The 18845-nt window shown below is 39.7% G+C and overlaps 1 protein-coding gene across 1 annotated transcript; it reads right to left on the reverse strand.

Annotated features, from left to right (window-relative positions):
* Window positions 1-469: 469 nt before the first annotated feature.
* Window positions 470-17958, reverse strand: LOC121850535 (mucin-16-like). The gene is made up of 30 exons (XM_042342606.1): window positions 17898-17958; window positions 17430-17621; window positions 16972-17160; window positions 16513-16701; window positions 16199-16396; window positions 15729-15917; window positions 15415-15612; window positions 14945-15133; window positions 14646-14828; window positions 11877-12059; window positions 11619-11779; window positions 11438-11505; window positions 11140-11309; window positions 10937-10963; window positions 10545-10696; window positions 10377-10444; window positions 10083-10252; window positions 9896-9922; window positions 9054-9211; window positions 8897-8964; window positions 6859-7025; window positions 6657-6683; window positions 6121-6281; window positions 5610-5677; window positions 4899-5068; window positions 4144-4331; window positions 3459-3526; window positions 2712-2872; window positions 1940-2052; window positions 470-956 (listed from the first exon to the last, which is right to left on the reverse strand). The coding sequence occupies exons 8-30, from the start codon at window positions 15066-15068 to the stop codon at window positions 864-866; spliced, it is 2775 nt and encodes a 924-aa protein (XP_042198540.1). The 5' UTR covers window positions 15069-15133; window positions 15415-15612; window positions 15729-15917; window positions 16199-16396; window positions 16513-16701; window positions 16972-17160; window positions 17430-17621; window positions 17898-17958; the 3' UTR covers window positions 470-863.
* Between the last annotated feature and the right edge of the window lie 887 nt (window positions 17959-18845).

An 18845-nucleotide genomic window follows, 5' to 3' on the forward strand; every position in this document is an offset into this window, starting at 1 on the left:
CTCATCAATAACATAAAGCTGTTGGCGTAAACTGCAGAGAATAAGTGACTGCAGCTGTTTGGCAGTTGTGATCCCCAAGTTACTCACAAGCAGTCGGGACTTTGTCCAGTTCTGTAGCCCGAGGAACTGAACATCTGGGGTTTCTGGACAGCTATCACTAATGCACCGACATATGGTGTCAAAGTTCAGAAAGGGGGGAGTTAAATATCTGTTCTGTTAAGGTTGTGTCCTGCTATTTCAATCACACGCGCACGTACGTTTGATTTTCGTGGAAATTATGCATTGAAAAGATAAAACATATGTACTTTCATTGTTGCAAATGAAAACTAAGGTACTTACTATCGTGGAAGAGATAGCCTATAAAACAAAGTGCTGACTTGTCAAGAGATGCATTGAAACACAGGAGAAGGATTCTGTAACCATATTCAGGAACAAATTTCACCTGGGTCTGGACTCATTCAATTTATTATAATAATCATTATTATTATTATAATCCATGCATTTATTTCACTCTATTGAAATGCCCTTAATGTTTAAGCAAGTAGGTTTTGTTTGTGTTCTTTTAAGAACTTCAGAAAACCAATTTCAAAGTTAAGGCTGAAATTAGTAATTTTGCTAAATTCTGAACTGCAACCTAAATAGAGGAAATCTATACCCGGGTGGAATTTCACCTCAAATTATCTTTGATGGATGTTAAAAAGCAGTGCATGCAAAAATGAAAAAATCTGTAGCTTCAAGGAAATTAAAGGTAGCTTAAGTTTTCAAGTTTGTAGATATAAATATAACATTGATTTGAAGCATCGTATTCTTCATTTGTCTCCATGGTTAGGTTTCCTTTTGCATAATGTTTGTTCACAGAGCTTTCAGTAATATTTCTTATGGGCGAAGTAGGTTCCTAAAGGATCCTGCATTATGTTGTAGGAGCCAGATTTGTTCTTCTTCAGACAGAAAATAAGCTGAAAGAAAAAAAAGTTGGACATTTGTACCACAGAACTTGACTTGTGTAGTATGCTATCGACAGCTTCTGTTACATCAAATGAATAAACTAAATTAAGCCCCTTAAATTAGATTGTATTTTAGTAGAATATGTGATAAGGTGCCACAATAATCCTTGCAATTTGATATAATGCTTTATCATGTCTTCGAGCTGTCTCAAAGTGCTTCACAAAATATACTGTAAAGTGAATTGATTGTATATTTTGTGGGCAAAAATAACATTAATAATAAACATAAATCTGCTGTATGAATCCGAAAGTTTTAACTGAGCGTTTGTTTTAGATTCCAGCACCCCTTTGATGATAACAGCAGTTTGACTTGACAATATCACAGCCGCACTCATAGAATCATAGGAGTGTAAGGAGTCCGTTTGACTCATTGAGCCTGCGTTGATTTCCCACAGCAAGATGTACTTACAGTCCCACAGCCCTACCCTATCCACATACCTCTTAAAACCCTACGTTTCAAGTACCTGTCTAGCTCCCTCTTGAAGCCCACAATCCACTCTGCCGCTTAACACCTTAATCCACAGCCAAACAACTCTCTGTGTGAAAACATTTCTCCTAATCTCTCCTTTCACTCTACTTGTCCACACCAGCAATTATCCTTCCATTTGACACATCATCCACAAAGGGCCACCTCAGTTATAAGGCAGTGTCTCGGACTAAAACAAATAAATGGGTTCACAGGCAAAATGATCCCCGGTGCTGTTTCCAGGTTATCAGGGTCACTGTTGAAGTTATTTCTGTCTTCTAGTGGGAACAGACCAGATTTCTGAATGTGTAGTCAGCTGTGTCCCCACTTGAGAATGTTCCTAGCTCGAGCGCTAAAACATCTCCGAAATAACTCAGACGATGAGTTTGACACGTCCCTTCCTATCCCTTTTGTCGCTGTGTTTTAACGGGGTCAAACATGATTTCTGGAAGATGAATCATCCACTTACCAGTAAGATTATCAAGAAAAGCAGAAACAGAGCAATCAATATGGCCAGGACGATGAGGATTATGGCCCAGTATGGTATTTCAGTTTTACCAGAGGAAACTGGTGGTTTGGGCTCTGCAGAGAATCAGAAAATAATTAATAATGTGACTTATTAAAAAGAACACAGCAATTTACATTTCCAGAATGCCTTTCACATTGGGAGGACATCTCAAAAGCACTTGACAGATTGAGCTGTAAAGGGTAGTGACTGTATATTTTTGTTAGCAAATGTGGACACCAATTGGCGCCCATAATGTCCCAGAAACAAATAAAAAATGAATGACCCAATTTTCTCTGGGGTGGGGGAATTATTATCTAAGAAGCCCGGGAGAAACTCCTTTCTCCTTTCGAACAGTCCCACGGGATCTTTAACGTCCATCTGAACAGGTACAGACAAGGCCTTGGTTTAAAGCCTCATCTGTAATAATAATAATAATAATCCCTGCATTTGATACAGCGCCTTATCAGGTCTTCAAGAAGTCTTAAAGCACTTCACAGAATATACTGTAAAGTGAATTGACTGTATACTTTGTACTCCACAAACCGTCGTGAAGCAAGTGAACAAATTATTATTTTGTAGGACGGCAACTGTGACAATCCAGTGTACATCCAGCACTTGTGCATGTGTGTGTAGGGATGTGTGTGTGTGTGTTTGTAGAGGGTCGGCACACACTATATGAGTTCAAAGTCTATAGAACCCTTTGGAAAGAAATGTAATTGAAGCTGATACCTACCCACAACCAAACTGTTTGGCCTGAGCTGATAGGTCCCTTCAAGCAATTCTGTGCCGTTAGTTCCAACATCAAATATGGATTGGACGTCCTTTGACAGCACCGGCTCCAGATTAGCTTTGGGATTAAAGTAGCAATTGCAGCTGACTACAATGGATCCCAATCTGTTGTGGGAGGAAAATCCATAATCAAGAAAAATTCTCTTCAGAAAGACATTCATAGCTTTCATCAAGCAGCGCTATGCCTTTTGATTTTCTTAATAGAAGCGTAGAAATTTACAGTATAGAAGGAGGCCATTCGTCCCATCATGTCTGTGCCAGCTCTTTCCAGAGAAATCTTTTACGTTCAATTTACCTGCTCTCTTCCCATACCAATAAATGACTGCACTGCTGTCACAGTTTGTACCATATTGTGATTGATAAATTGGACTCAGGAATGTATAATTTAGCATAATCTGTTTGACGCTCAACACCCACACACAATGTATGCCACAGGGAGGTTTACACGTGGTCTCTGGAAATTTTAAGCCCTCCGAGATGCCATCCGGCGTGAAGGGCGCTATATAAATGCAACTTGTTGTTATTAAATCAGTTTCAGCTTCAATTTCCCCGAATATACTTTTTAGAAAAAAATAATATTGATTGGAGACAACCTTTTTTTTGTGTTCCTTTCATGTGTTCCTATTTTTTGGATTTCTGATAATTCTGAAACACATGGGCAAAGATTTTGATACGACTATCCATTTCATACCTCAATCCTGTGACCTCGCAGATTCTGTAGCTGTCCTTTAAGCTGCTGTTTTGATATAATCTCGAAAGCTGCAAAAACAAATAAAAACCTTCTGATTCCACAAGTTAAAATAAATCTTGCTAGACCAAAGTCGAAACAAAGATTCACAAAGCAGATTTTGTTTTACTGAAGTTGCAAACATTAGTCACAATTTAATAGCAAATCTTGCATTTGATATACCATCTTATAAGCACAGTATTTTACTGTAAAGTGTAGTGACTGTCCATTTGTTGGTGAACGCAACAGTCAATTTGCACACGAAAATGATCAGTTTTTTTTGTCTAGAAGATTGTTGGCCAGAACAAAACGAGAAGTTGCTTTCTCCTTTTTTGAATAGTGCCATGTGATCTTTAATGTCCATCTGGACAGGCAGGCAGAACCTCAGTTTAACATCTCATCTGAAGGTTGACACCTCTGACAATGCAGCACTCTCGCAGAACCAGACTAGAGTGTCAACCTGGATCAAGAGCTCAAAGTCCCAATGTGGAGCTTGAACCCTCAACCTCCAGACTCAGTAGAGATAGTGCCATCAACCTAACCAGGCTGACAATTTCCATTTAGACCATTTTTCTTACAAATACTTAAGGAGAATAATTAACGCTGGGACGTTAATACTTAAGGCAGTTTCAATGGGGATAGTTCTCACCATTCTGGTAACATTGTTCGATAAAGCCTGATATTCTGGGGAGTCCGGATTGTTGAGGGCTTCAGTGTAATTTCTGTTTATTACAGTAAAGAGCACTTCAAATGTCAGGTCCCCATCTTGGATTCCTGGTATGACTGGAGGTACGGTGGTGGTAGTTGGAGCTCGCGTTGTTTGCAGTGGGTGGTAACCTGAAATGAGACCAAAAACAAAGTAAATATTCTCCAAATCTTTCACTTGCATTTTCATATGAAATAGAATCATAGAAATTACAGCGCAGAAGGAGGGCATTCAGCCCATCAAGTATTTTCATTCCCACTGCTTTGTATTATTCTTATACCTTTACCTTTCAAGCTTTTAATTTTCATATGATTGCCTACATCTCTCTTGAAACTCACAATAATCTCTGCCTCTACCACCTTACTTGGCAGGGCAGCTCATATCCAACAATTCTCTGAGTGGAATTTTTTTTTTACTATTTGCCTAAAATCCCATCTCGGTCGTATCCTATTAAGGAAGCTTCGTTTTAAAATTTAAGATCGCACAGAATCTCGGAAAATGACTGTAAAGTGTAATGACTGTATTTTGTAGGCAACATGAATGTGGGTGTGTAAAACCAGGTATGAGGTAAATGAGTTGCAGTATTACCAGTATTATTATTATTATTATTTCACGTCCTCCCGATATGAACGAAGCTGTACAAGTGTAATTTTGTATTGTATTGTATTTATTAAACATGAAATTGTTTGGATACATACCATTCACGTAGAGGCTGTTGCTGTTCAGTGAATATGAGCCTAATGCAGTGATTTGGTTGGTGTTGTCTCTGTACTCATTGTATAGAGCAACTTTATTGACATCCGGGACTGTTGGCTTATCTTTGAAAGAACAGACTGCTTCAACTTTCGTATTGGTGTTCTCCGCAGACCTGTCAAATTAAAGAGAAAGGGGAATTTTATGAAAATCATAAAATGTAATAGCAAATGGCCCAATTCCACATTGAAATACATGGGACATTATAGCACAGAATCAGACCACATAGAAATGTACAGTGCAGAAGGAGGCCATTCGGCCCATTGTGCCTGCGTGTATGGAAGCGGGTGACACACAACATAATCCTTAAATTTGACGTAACCGTTATGACATTGTCGGAAAGACTCAACACACTTCACAGTTTTTACTGCAAAGTGTAGTGACTGTGTATTTGTAGGCGAATGAGGCACGAGCACACAACAATATGAAAAAAACCCAAAGAGATATGAAGTAAGTGATCTGTTTTATCTGGATGATTTACAGGACAGTAGTGCCTGGCAATGTTATATTTCTGCCATCAAGGCAGCCTGGGCTCTTTCGGAAGGATGCGATCAAATGGGCTGAAAGGGCCTTCTTCATCCAATTCGCTGTTGTGCAATTTTGTGTATGTCTGTGGAATATTTTTGACACGCAAGATATAAAGCAAGGAATCTTACCTGAACGATACCAGATTACATTTGGTGAATGTTTTTTTCAGCTTGCCCTTGCCATATAGATTGTTGAGCTGTAAGAAATCAAAAGTCAATGATAGATTAACATTTACATTATGTTGATGATATGTTAACATACATTAAGTGCTACGAGACCCCATCTCGTGTGAACGGTGATATATAAATGTAAATTTTTGGTGGTGTTACACAGCACCCATGGAGCGGGATGAAGGGGTGGGGTGTGGGTAGGAGAAAGATGACTGAAAGCACAGTCAAATCAAAGAGGTACGTTTTGAGAGATGAACGAGAGGAGGGAGGAAGGAAGCCTGAGGGACTCCAGGATGGAGGTCCAAAGAGCAAGGGCAGATTGGCTGAAAGTCCACCTGCCGATGGTGGGGTGGTTAAGGCAGGGGGTTGGGGGAGAAACAATCGGACAGGCGATGTTTCCGAAAGAGAAGCAGCTGAACAGGATTGATGTCAATTGAAATTGCAAAATGCAAGTAAAAAACAAACTTACCGAATTTACAACATTGCTTGATGCAGAGATATACTCTGGGGAACTGACATTTTCCAAATCCGCTTTGTATGTCAGATTTGTTAGGGTGAAGGTAACATTGAAATTAATGGGCTTTGTTGCCTGGTTTGGATTTTGAGTTACGATTACTATGGGAGCTTCAGCTGTAAAGAAACGAGAGTAAATAATTATAAAGAGAATAGAAAGCTTCACGTGAGGAATCTTTTCCTGCAGTCAAGCAGGTGTCTTATACACCGATGATTAAGAGCATCCAAACTGAACGATTGAGTGTTCAACATTTTCTGCCTTCCTGGTATGAAATGCTTCGAGACGTCACCCTACGTGAAGGACGCTATATAAATGCAAGTTGTTGTTGTGGTGGGGTATAAGGAGGTGAAGAGAGAGTTTGACCTGTAACATCTAATGAAGGAACGGTGGACCAGAGAAAGACCACGCCGTTTACAATTAACGAGTAATTTGTTATTGACTGCACCATTTAAAGGGAACATTCATCACAAGGAACCATGAGTGATACTCACTGATATAAGGCGGTGCTTCATGGTAATCTGCGAAAACAAACCAATACGTTTCAAATAAGGTGACCGAGGCAACGTTTAAACAATGAATATATGTGATGAGTTTAAGCTGAATTTTTCGTAAAATCTGAGGCTAGAGCATCCAAAGTAAATCTAACGGTCCAATCTAACTGAAGAGAAGAATTGTCATTTAAACAGTGAATACCATTGACGTAGAGGCTGTTGTTGTCCATTGAATATATTCCAAAGGTGGATAAGTTGTTGGTGCTGTTTTTGAACTTCTGATACAAGACGATGCGAGCAATGTTCTGATCAGAAGAGATGTTTTTGAAGGAACAGATTGCGTACAATTTCATGTTGCCTTTGTTTGGGCTGCAAAATAAAGATATTATTTTAGTGAAAGAGCGTAATGTGTAACCATTAACTTTGGCGTTCCTGTGGCCATTGATTCAACCCAACGGATGACATTCTCTGCTTGTTGGTAAATAATAATCTTTGCATATGACATGGTGCCTATGACGATTAAACATCACAAATCACTTTAATTACTGTTAAGAGCATAGCAACTGTGTATTTGACGGCAAACATAGTGGCCAATTTGCCCACAGCAATGGCCCGTAAATAGCCAAGGAAGCGAATGACCAATTTATCTAGAGGATTGAGGAAACTCCCTTCTCTTGTCAAATGGTCTCATGGGTTCTTTAACATCAAATTGAAAGGTGGATGGGACAACAACAACAAATTATATTTGTATAGCCTTGGTTTAGTGAGTCATCCAAAGGTCAACACGTCCGACACTGTAGCACTGTCTTATCATTGCACTCGAGTGTCAACCTAAACTGAGTTCAAAGTCCCGACATGGGGCTTGAACCCCTCAGCGGGAAGAAGGAAATTCATGGACAATAATAATAATCCTTGATATAGCACCTTATCACGTCATTGAGACGTCTCATAGCGCTTCACAGAATAAATACACTGTAAAGTGGATTGATGTGTTTGATTAAAATACATTTATTAATTTACTATTTAAATACATTTATTATTTACATTAAATCAGAGATGAAGTGAAATTCACAAATGTCTCTTTCAAAAGGATAATGCAATGGGCAAATTTACTGGACTGGTTTTGTGAGTTGTGTAAGAGGAGCCTATGACTTATCCAGGCGTGTCTGAGAAAGAGAAAGAGGTGCAGTGGAATCCTAAACATCTGTACATTAATTTTAGAGTGTGCTGCCAGTACACCAAGCCTGTTAAAGTGACTTTCTCAATGTTTTCAACAATAACAATAATTACTATTCTTTCAACTCTGCCTCACCCAAACACACAAATACAGCCCAGAATTTAGATTCTCTTTCCTTGCATTCTCAAACACACGTAACATTCCTCCATCATGTTGTTTTTTTTTTAAAAAAATCAGGTTTTCTGTAAAAAGTCGATTTATATCAAACAAAATCTTACTTTCTTGCGAAATGCGCCAAAAGTAATAAAATCTTTCAATATGCAGGAAGGATCAGTTGGACCAGTTTAGCACAAAATTCAGAACACTTTGGATCAGGAAGTTGTGGGTTTAAGTCCCAGATTAGGCTTAAATTGCTCTGGGACTCTACCGTGCATGAAGGGTACTATAGAAATGTCAGTTGTTGTTGTTGTAGGCTTACATTGCCAATGCAGTATTGAGGGAACACTGAATTGTCAGAGGTGCCATCCTTGCATGAGGAGTTGAATCATGTTGAATCTATCTATTCTGATGGACATTAAAGATCCCACAGCACTTTACAAAAAGAGAAGGGAATTTCTCCCAGTGCCATGGTTAACAATCCTCCAAAAATCTTTGCAAAACCCTATGAGGTGTTTGACATTATAGGCGCTATCTCAAATGCAAGTAATATTATTTTTACTTAATATTAATCTACTTCAAATCAATTCCTATAACATAAGTAAGGTTTGATGGAAGAATGACAGAGAAATGAATGACATCTCAGTTAAAGCAATGATAATTAATTCCCCAGAAACATCTTTTAAATGTAGTCTTCTGCGGAGGAATCACAATGCAATTCACATGTATATAGTATAGCACCTTCAATGTGAGGAGCATGTCTTAAAGTGTTTGCCGAAGGGGGTGCGGTGGTGAAAAATGACTGAAAGCATGTGTCTTAAGAGTTATGTCTTGAAGACATATTTAAAAAAAAGGGCATATTTAAAAGTGTACTCGTGACAGATTTCTCAACAGTAAAATGTCTTACCTTAGAGAGCCAATTCTGCAACTTGTGAACGTTGCATTGATACTGCTGCCTTCAAACACCTGGTTAAGCTGAAAGAAGGAAACAGTTCAATGTTAGGGAGCAATGAATTAATATGATCGTAAATATGTGGGCAGCAATTATTGTTTCATCAACTTACCTGGTAAACGATTATCTGGGATGCAGAGATGTACAGTGAAGAATTGGTATTCTGCAGTTCATTTACGTGCGCCAAGTTAGTTACAATGAAGGTAACATTGAAGTCGATAAGATTCAATCCCCCAACTGGAGCCTGTGTAACTACAACTGGGGCAATCGCTGTCAAAAAGAAGTGAAGCAAAAGATGAGCATGTACACAAAATGGGTGATCTCTGTAACAATTGCAAAGTAACACTGCATCATTTATTTTACAAGGAGAAAATCCCTTTCTTTACTTGCAAGCCACCAATCGCAAACTCTCTCCATGTAAAATGTACCACTTTCCTTCCTCAGGAGGAGGCAATGGTCCTATCCCTTTCATGTTCTTAATTTTGGGTGGGGTGACTAAGGCGTCTTAATTGACTACCACATAAAGATTGCTTCCTTTGTACCTAACAGTACTAAACAATATTGAATAATAATAACGAGGGTGAAAGTCCCGACAGCCAACTGGGCATAGCAGTGAATTACAAACAGTCATGGATTGAGTGACCAAATTATTCATATTTTTTATAATGCTGCCTCACCGAACCTTCTGACAATATATTCCCCCAAATTAGTCTGTTCACTGCATAGAAACCACATCTCAGACATAGAATTTGACCAGACAGAAAAGTACTGTCCCTGTTACAATCATAAGTAGAATGGATTTGACTTCAATTCCAGAGTTTTATATGTTCCTGACAATACAGAAGGATACGCCATCAACAATCCATCAGCTCCCAACATAACAATGTGGGCTTAATTGATTGCATAACTATATATGATATACTGTTTGTTCTGAGAAACATATATCATACTCACTGGTCAAAGGTGTGGGCTCATGATAATCTGTAACAAAAAAGTAGATGTGGTTGAAATGAAACGATTGGTTTAAAAAGGCAACTTTGAAACAGTGAAAGTATTTATGAGTTTAGCTGAACTTAAAAGGCTCGAAATCAGAGAGTGATCAATGTGATACAACAGAGCAATTGATTGAAAGAGTGAATACCATTGATGTAGAGGCTGTTGCTGCCCAGTGAAAATTCTCCTAAACTGGAGATGCTGTTGGTGTTGTCTCTGAACTCCTGGTACAAAGTGACTCTATCAACGTTCTGAGCGGTGGATTCATTCTTGAAAGAACACAGTGCGTACACTTCGGTTTTCCCTCCATTTGCCAGACTGCAAATCACAAAGATAAGCTACAACTTATAACTTGTGAATTTTCATATCAAAATTGGTTCAATCCATTCGATTCGTATTTTTAAAACAGTCATTGAACGATGCTTAAAGCAAAACATCTTACCTTAAAGAACCAATTCTACAACTGCTGAATGTGGCATTGGCTTTGCTGTGATTAAATGCACTGTTGAGCTGCAGAAATTAAATAGACATTGATTGAGAAGGAATAAAATAAAACATACGCAGGAAACATATGAGTAAATTCATTATCATTATTGTTTTGACAGCTTACCGCCAGTACAATTTTGCTGGATGTAGAAATGAATGGCGCAGAGATGGGATCTTGTAGTTCGTTTGTATAAGACAAGTTTGTGATAATGAAGGTCACATTGAAATCGAGGGGATTCGGTTTCAGGTTTGGAGCTTGTGTGACGACAGCTGGTGCTAAAGCAGTTGTGAACAAACGAGTAAAGAAATAAGTTGTGAATATAATAAAAGCAATCACCTTTAATGAGGAACATTCACAATTTTCTTCAATGCAAAATGTATCCCTCTTGCTCGAAATAAGGACAAAGTCTCATCCTTTTTTGTTGCTCATTCATTTTAGTGTGGGGGATACAGCAGAATAATTTTCTAGATGTTAAACAGAAACATTACCGAAAGAGAGAAACTACTGGTACTTACTGGTTGATGCAATTCCTTCATGGTAACCTGGCAAAAGAGAGAATTTTGATTAAAATTGGGCTGTCAAATTTGGGTTGAACAGATTAACAGCGTGAGTTTGATTCATGCGTCAGACAATGTGACATTTGGCAAAAGACATTTAAATGGGTTTCAGGAAAGAAACGAAGCATTACAAATGTTTATGTGGGAGTCCCACTAAGTACCATTGACGTAGAGGCTGTTGCTGTCCAGTGTATACGTTCCCAAGGTCGAGATGTTTTCAGTGTTGTTTCGGAATACATTGTACAGAAGAACTCTGTTCACATCCTGAGTGGCGCCAGTCGCTTTGAAAGTACAACTTGCCTCTACTGTCGTGTTGCTATCATCCGCACGCCTGCAAACACACATTTCAGGTGATTCATCTTAATGTGGCTTTGATGCAACAATGCATAATGTGACTGAATATTAAAAACCTATTATCCGAGTTCTCTCAAGGTAACGTTTGCTGTGAACACGTCTTACCTGAAAGCTAGAATCTGACAACTTTGAAATGTTGTATTGACGCTGCTCTTGTTGTACAGATTGTTGAGCTGCAAGAAATGAAACAGCAAATATTAATTTTAGTGGGAGAAATGCAATTGGGTCGAATATAGTTTTAAATTAAACATATATACATACACACATAAACAGCTGGCATCCTGACCTGATCGACAACGCTGCGTGATTCTGAGATGTACAGTTGGGAACTCTGATTTTGTAGATCTGTTGTGAATGGGCGGTTCAGTACACTAAAGGTCACGTTAAAGTTACGGGGTGCAGATCCTTGGTTGGTAGGTTGTGTTACTACCCCAATGGGAGGTTCCTCTGTAGAGAATGCAAACAAAGAGTCGGGAAATTCTACATCAATGTAGTGTGGATAACTAGAAGTAAAAGCATTGAGTCAGCGTCTTTTGCCATTTACCTATGCCTGCTGTAGCACTTGTTACTGTCTGATTTGTGGACGTGGGTATTGATGTTTCCGTGGTCGGTGACCCTGCCACAGTTGTGACACTTGTAGACGTATTTGTTCCCTGGACAGTGCTGGTGACTCTGCTTGTTTGGGCTGTTGGCGTAGAAGCCGTTGGTGTAGAAGGCGCTTCAGTACCTAGATTTTGGTAAAAAAAACAATTGATTCAGACTCGAGATATTTTGTGTCCTCATCGCTGTGTTTTGTTAAAGATTTGTTACTAAGATTCAGAGAATCATAGATGGTACAGCTCAGAAACAGGCCATTCAGCCCATCCAGTCTGTCTGGGATTATACTCCCCATGAGTGCCTATCCTAGAACCAACACCTAGACCTAATCCTAGTTCCATATACCGTCTTTTTAATCTCTTTTAACCTTGTATCCAATAGTCTGTGTCAGACACATTTGTGATTATGAATGTGACATTGAAATCAACATGATTAGGTTGCGGGTTTGGGGCCTGTGTTATCACAGCTGATGCTAAAGAGGGGCGTGGGGGATATATAGGCGATCAATACTTGTGTGTGAATGTTTTTCTCTGCGTTAACCAAAAACATTACGCAAAGAGAGAGAGAGAGAGAAAGATAGGTAACTGCTGCTACTTACTGGTTGATGCAATTCCTTCATGGTAACCTGGCAAAAGAGAGAGAATTTTGATTAAAATTGGGCTGCTAAATTTGGGTTGAACAGATTAACAGCGTGAGTTTGATTCATGCATCAGACAATGTGACATTTGGCAAAAGACATTTAAATGAGTTTCAGGAAAGAAACGAAGCATTACAAATGTTTATGTGGGAGTCCCACTAAGTACCATTGACGTAGAGGCTGTTGCTGTCCAGTGTATATGTTCCCAAGGTCGAGATGTTTTCAGTGTTGTTTCGGAATACATTGTACAGAAGAACTCTGTTCACATCCTGAGTGGCGCCAGTCGCTTTGAAAGTACAACTTGCCTCTACTGTCGTGTTGCTATCATCCGCACGCCTGCAAACACACATTTCAGGGGATTCATCTTAATGTGGCTTTGATGCAACAATGCCTAATGTGACTGAATATTAAAAACCTATTATCCGAGTTCTCTCAGGGTAACGTTTGCTGTGAACACGTCTTACCTGAAAACTAGAATCTGACAACTTTGAAATGTTGTATTGACGCTGCTCTTGTTGTACAGATTGTTGAGCTGCAAGAAATGAAACAGCAAATATTAATTTTAGTGGGAGAAATGCAATTGGGTCGAATATAGTTTTAAATTAAACATATATACATATACATATAAACAGCTGGCATCCTGACCTGATCGACAACGCTGCGTGATTCTGAGATGTACAGTTGGGAACTCAGATTTTGTAGATCTGTTGTGAATGGGCGGTTCAGTACACTGAAGGTCACGTTAAAGTTACGGGGTGCAGATCCTTGGTTGGTAGGTTGTGTTACTACCCCAATGGGAGGTTCCTCTGTAGAGAATGCAAACAAAGAGTCGGGAAATTCTACATCAATGTAGTGTGGATAACTAGAAGTAAAAGCATTGAGTCAGCGTCTTTTGCCATTTACCTATGCCTGCTGTTGCACTTGTTACTGTCTGATTTGTGGACGTGGGTATTGATGTTTCCGTGGTCGGTGACCCTGCCACAGTTGTGACACTTGTAGACGTATTTGTTCCCTGGACAGTGCTGGTGACTCTGCTTGTTTGGGCTGTTGGCGTGGAATCCGTTGGTGTCGAAGGCGCTTCAGTACCTACATTTTGGTAAAAAAACAATTGATTCAGACTCGAGATATTTTGTGGCCTCATCACTGTGTTTTGTTAAAGATTTGTTGCTAAGATTCAGAGAATGATTGATGGTACAGCTCAGAAACAGGCCATTCAGCCCATCCAGTCTGTCTGGTATCATACTCCGCATAGGACACCTTGAGAGACTTCTTTCTCTTTTCGAATCTTTTCAAGCTTAATGACGTTGATGGTGTTGACTGTGTTGTGGGTGTTACAGCAGAGCTCACTGCAGTTGACTTTGTTGTTACACTTGCTGAGAGGATAGTAGATGATTGTACAGAAATGGGAATTTGCACAGTCGATGACTGTAAAGGTATAGTTGCTAGTGATGCTGCAGCAACCGAAGTAGCTATTTCCTCAAAAAAGAACATTGAGTCTATCATTAAAAGTGGTGGATCACAGACCAAAACTATAGGTTCATTTGGTTAACAGAGATACAGGACTTCAGAGTTCAAAACCTTTTTTTCCTTCAGCCTCTCAGCCCCCAGGCTCTGGAACTCCATCCCCCAGTGCCTTCGCCTTGCTTCCTCCCTTTCCTCCTTCAAGGCCGGTCTCAAAACCTTTCTCTTTGACCGTGCCTTCAGCTCCCCTCTCGACTCTCTTCCTCCTCCTCGCTCCCTCCCTTCCCTCCCCTCACCCTGACCATTTCCCCCCTCCTCTCTCCCTCCCTTCCCTCCCCTCACCCTGACCATTTCCCCCCTGCTCGGGTCATGACCCAACTGTGCAGCGCCTTGGGACGTCCTCCTGACGTGAAAGGCGCTCTATAAATGGAATCTTGTTGTTGTTGTTGTTGTTGTTGTTTTGACATCAGCCGATTTCAGTTTTCGAAGAACCTTTCCTTTTTTTTGTTCAGACATTGATTACGTACAATATATTAAATGTTGCCTGGAAAAAAATAACATCCTGAATGAAGCTGCCTAAAGTATTTGTAAATAACATTAGAATTAACTGGTTCTTACTGCTCGCCGGGCTTTTGGAAGTGACGACTGTCGATGAAGATGTGATTGATTGTGCTGTGGATGGTACAGCAGAGATCACTGTTGTTTTCGGGGCTGTTGTGTTTGTTGAGGCAGCTGTAAATGTGTTCGCTGGTTGTACAGATGTAGGAGTTGTTCCTGTTGGTACCTCAGCGACTAATGAACCTATTGCCAAAATACCAAAAATTGGGTCAATGTGAAAAGTGATGGCTCCTGAAACAAATATACAGAGCTACTGTCGGTAATGGGGATCAAGAATATTTCAAGTAACTGGTCCTTACTGCTCGCGGTACTTGTGGAAGTGACCACTCCTGTTGAAGATACTGTTGATTGGGCTGTGGATGGTACAGTAGAGTTCACTGTAGTTGTGGGTGCTGTTGCATTTGTTGAACCAGCTGTAGACATGATCACTGGTTGAACAGATGTAGATGGTGCTGCTGTTGGGGTGGTTGATGCAGTGACTGATGTACCTAATGGTGCGTAACAGAGAATTGTGTCATTGTCAAAAGTAGTGGATCATGGGTCAAATCTATTACTGACTTGGGTTAACAGAGGTACAAGATTTCAGATATTATGCATTTTGATATAATAGATGACTTGAACTTTCCAATTAATGTTTACTTTTGCTTAAAACAAATGATAAATTGAGTATTGCTTGAGTTATTTCCATCATGTTGGTAAATTATCATTTTTAAGAGAAACTGCTTGTAATGGGGATCAGGAATAAATCAAGTAAATGGTTACTGCTTACTGCTTGCAGTGCCGGTGGGAGTGACAGCTGTTGCTGACGTTGATGTTGATTGCGCTGTGGATGGTACAGTAGAGCTCGTTGTGGTTACGGATGCTGTTGTAGTTGTTGAACCAGCGATAGAGGTGGTCACTGCTTGTTCAGTTGATGGTTGTACAGATGTAGGAGTTGTTCCTGTTGGTACCTCAGCGACTAATGAACCTATTGCCAAAATACCAAAAATTGGGTCAATGTGATAAGTGATGGCTCCTGAAACAAATATACAGAGCTACTGTCGGTAATGGAGATCAAGAATAATTCAAGTAACTGGTCCTTACTGCTTGCAGTACTTGTGGAAGTGACCACTCCTGTTGAAGATGCTGTTGATTGGGCTGTGGATGGTACAGCAGAGTTCACTGTAGTTGTGGGTGCTGTTGCATTTGTTGAACCAGCTGTAGACGTGATCACTGGTTGAACAGACGTAGATGGTGCTGCTGTTGGGGTGGTTGATGCAGTGACTGATGTACCTAATGGTGCGTAACAGAGAATTGTGTCATTGTGAAAAGTAGTGGATCATGGGTCAAATCTATTACTGACTTGGGTTAACAGAGGTACAAGATTTCAGATATTATGCATTTTGATATAATAGATGACTTGAACTTTCCAATTAATGTTTACTTTTGCTTAAAACAAATGATAAATTGAGTATTGCTTGAGTTGTTTCCATCATGTTGGTAAATTATCATTTTTAAGAGAAACTGCTTGTAATGGGGATCAGGAATAAATCAAGTAAATGGTTACTGCTTACTGCTTGCAGTGCCGGTGGGAGTGACAGCTGTGGCTGACGTTGATGTTGATTGCGCTGTGGATGGTACAGTAGAGCTCGTTGTGGTTACGGATGCTGTTGTAGTTGTTGAACCAGCGATAGAGGTGGTCACTGCTTGTTCAGTTGATGGTTGTACAGATGTAGGAGTTGTTCCTGTTGGTACCTCAGCGACTAATGTACCTATTGCCAAAATACCAAAAATTGGGTCAATGTGATAAGTGATGGCTCCTGAAACAAATATACAGAGCTACTGTCGGTAATGGGGATCAAGAATAATTCAAGTAAATGGTCCTTACTGCTCGCGGTACTTGTGGAAGTGACCACTCCTGTTGAAGATACTGTTGATTGGGCTGTGGATGGTACAGCAGAGTTCACTGTAGTTGTGGGTCCTGTTGTACTTGTTGAACCAGCTGTAGACGTGGTCACTAGTTGAACAGACGTAGATGGTACTGTTGTTGTGGTTGTTGATGCAGCGACTGATGTACCTAATGGTGCATAACAGAGAATTGTGTCATTGTCAAAAGTAGTAATGTTATTACTGACTTGGGTTAACAGAGGTACAAGGTTTCAGAGATATTCCATTTTGACGTAACAGATGACTCGAGCTTCCCAATTAATGTTTACTTTTGCTTAAAACAAGTTATAAATTCAATATTACTTTTAGCTATTTCCATAATGTTGGCAAAACTATGTGTTTGAGAGAAACTGCTTGAAATAGGGATCAGGAATAAATTAAGTAACTCGTTACTGCTTACTGCTCGCTGTGCTTGTGGGAGTGACAGCTGTTGCTGACGTTGATGCTGATTGCGCTGTGGATGGTACAGCAGAGCTCGTTGTGGTTACGGATGCTGTTGTAGTTGTTGTACCAGCAGTAGAGGTGGTCACTGCTGGTTCAGTTGATGGTTCTACAGATGTAGAAGCTGCTGCTGTTGTTGTTGACGTACCTATTTCGGCAAAACAGAGAGTTGTGTCAATGCGAAATGGATCACAGATCGATTGCTCATTTGGGGTAACAGGTAAAGAATTTCAGAGACATAATATGTTGACATAATAGACTGTTTCAGCTTTCCATTAAAAGTTGGACTTTGGCTGAAGACAAATGATAATCAAATTAAATATTGCTTGAGTTATTTCCATTGTGTCGAGAAACTCTCATGTTTAGAGCTATTGTGGATAATGGGGATCAAGAATAATTCAAATAAGTGGTCCTTACTGCTCGTGGTACTTGTGGAAGTGACCACTCCTGTTGAAGATACTGTTGATTGGGCTGTGGATGGTACAGCAGAGCTCACTGTAGTTGCACGTCCTGTTGTACTTGTTGAACCAGCTGTAGACGTGGTCACTGGTTGAACAGACGTAGATGGTACTGTTGTTGTTGTGGTTGTTGATGCAGCGACTGATGTACCTAATGGTGCATAACAGAGAATTGTATCATTGTGAAAAGCAGTGGATCGTGGGTCAAATCTATTACTGACTTGGATTAACAGAGGTACAAGATTTCAGAGATATTCCACTTTGATATAATGACTTGAGCTTTCCAATTAATGTTTACTTTTGCTTAAAACAAATGATAAATTGAGTATTAATTGAGTGATTTCCATCGTATTTGTAAACTATGTGTTGAAGAGAAACTGCTTGTAATGTGGATCAGGAATAAATCAAGTAAGTGGTTACTGCTTACTGCTCGCAGTGCTGGTGGGAGTGACAGCTGTTGTTGACGATGATGTTGATTGCGTTGTGGATGGTACAGCAGAGCTCATTGTGGTTATGGATGCTGTTGTAGTTGTTGAACCAGCGGTAGACGTGGCCACTGCTTGTTCAGTTGATGGTTGAACAGATGTAGAAGCTGCTGCTGTTGTTGTTGTTGTACCTATTTCAGCAAAAGAGAAAGTTGTGTCAATGTGAAATTGATGACCGACCTATTGTTAATTTGGGGTAACAGGTAAAGGATTTCAGAGACATAATATGTTCACATAATAGACTGTTTCAGCTTTCCATTAAAAGTTGGACTTTGGCTGAAGACAAATGATAATCAAATTAAATATTGCTTGAGTTATTTCCATTGTGTCGAAAAACTCTCATGTTTAGAGCTATTGTGGATAATGGGGATCAAGAATAATTCAAATAAGTGGTCCTTACTGCTCGTGGTACTTGTGGAAGTGACCACTCCTGTTGAAGATACTGTTGATTGGGCTGTGGATGGTACAGCAGAGCTCACTGTAGTTGTAGGTGTTGTTGTACTTGTTGAACCAGCTGTAGACGTGGTCACTGGTTGAACAGACGTAGATGGTACTGTTGTTGTTGTGGTTGTTGATGCAGCGACTGATGTACCTAATGGTGCATAACAGAGAATTGTATCATTGTGAAAAGCAGTAATCTATTACTGACTTGGATTAACAGAGGTACAAGATTTCAGAGATATTCCACTTTGATATAATAGATGACTTGAGCTTCCAATTAATGTTTACTTTTGCTTAAAACAATGATAAATTGAGTATTAATTGAGTGATTTCCATCGTATTTGTAAACTATGTGTTGAAGAGAAACTGCTTGTAATGTGGATCAGGAATAAATCAAGTAAGTGGTTACTGCTTACTGCTCGCAGTGCTGGTGGGAGTGACAGCTGTTG

Source organism: Callorhinchus milii, unplaced genomic scaffold (genome assembly GCF_018977255.1).
Source record: "Callorhinchus milii isolate IMCB2004 unplaced genomic scaffold, IMCB_Cmil_1.0 Scaffold21, whole genome shotgun sequence".
In the NCBI taxonomy this organism is placed as follows: Eukaryota; Metazoa; Chordata; class Chondrichthyes; order Chimaeriformes; family Callorhinchidae; genus Callorhinchus; species Callorhinchus milii.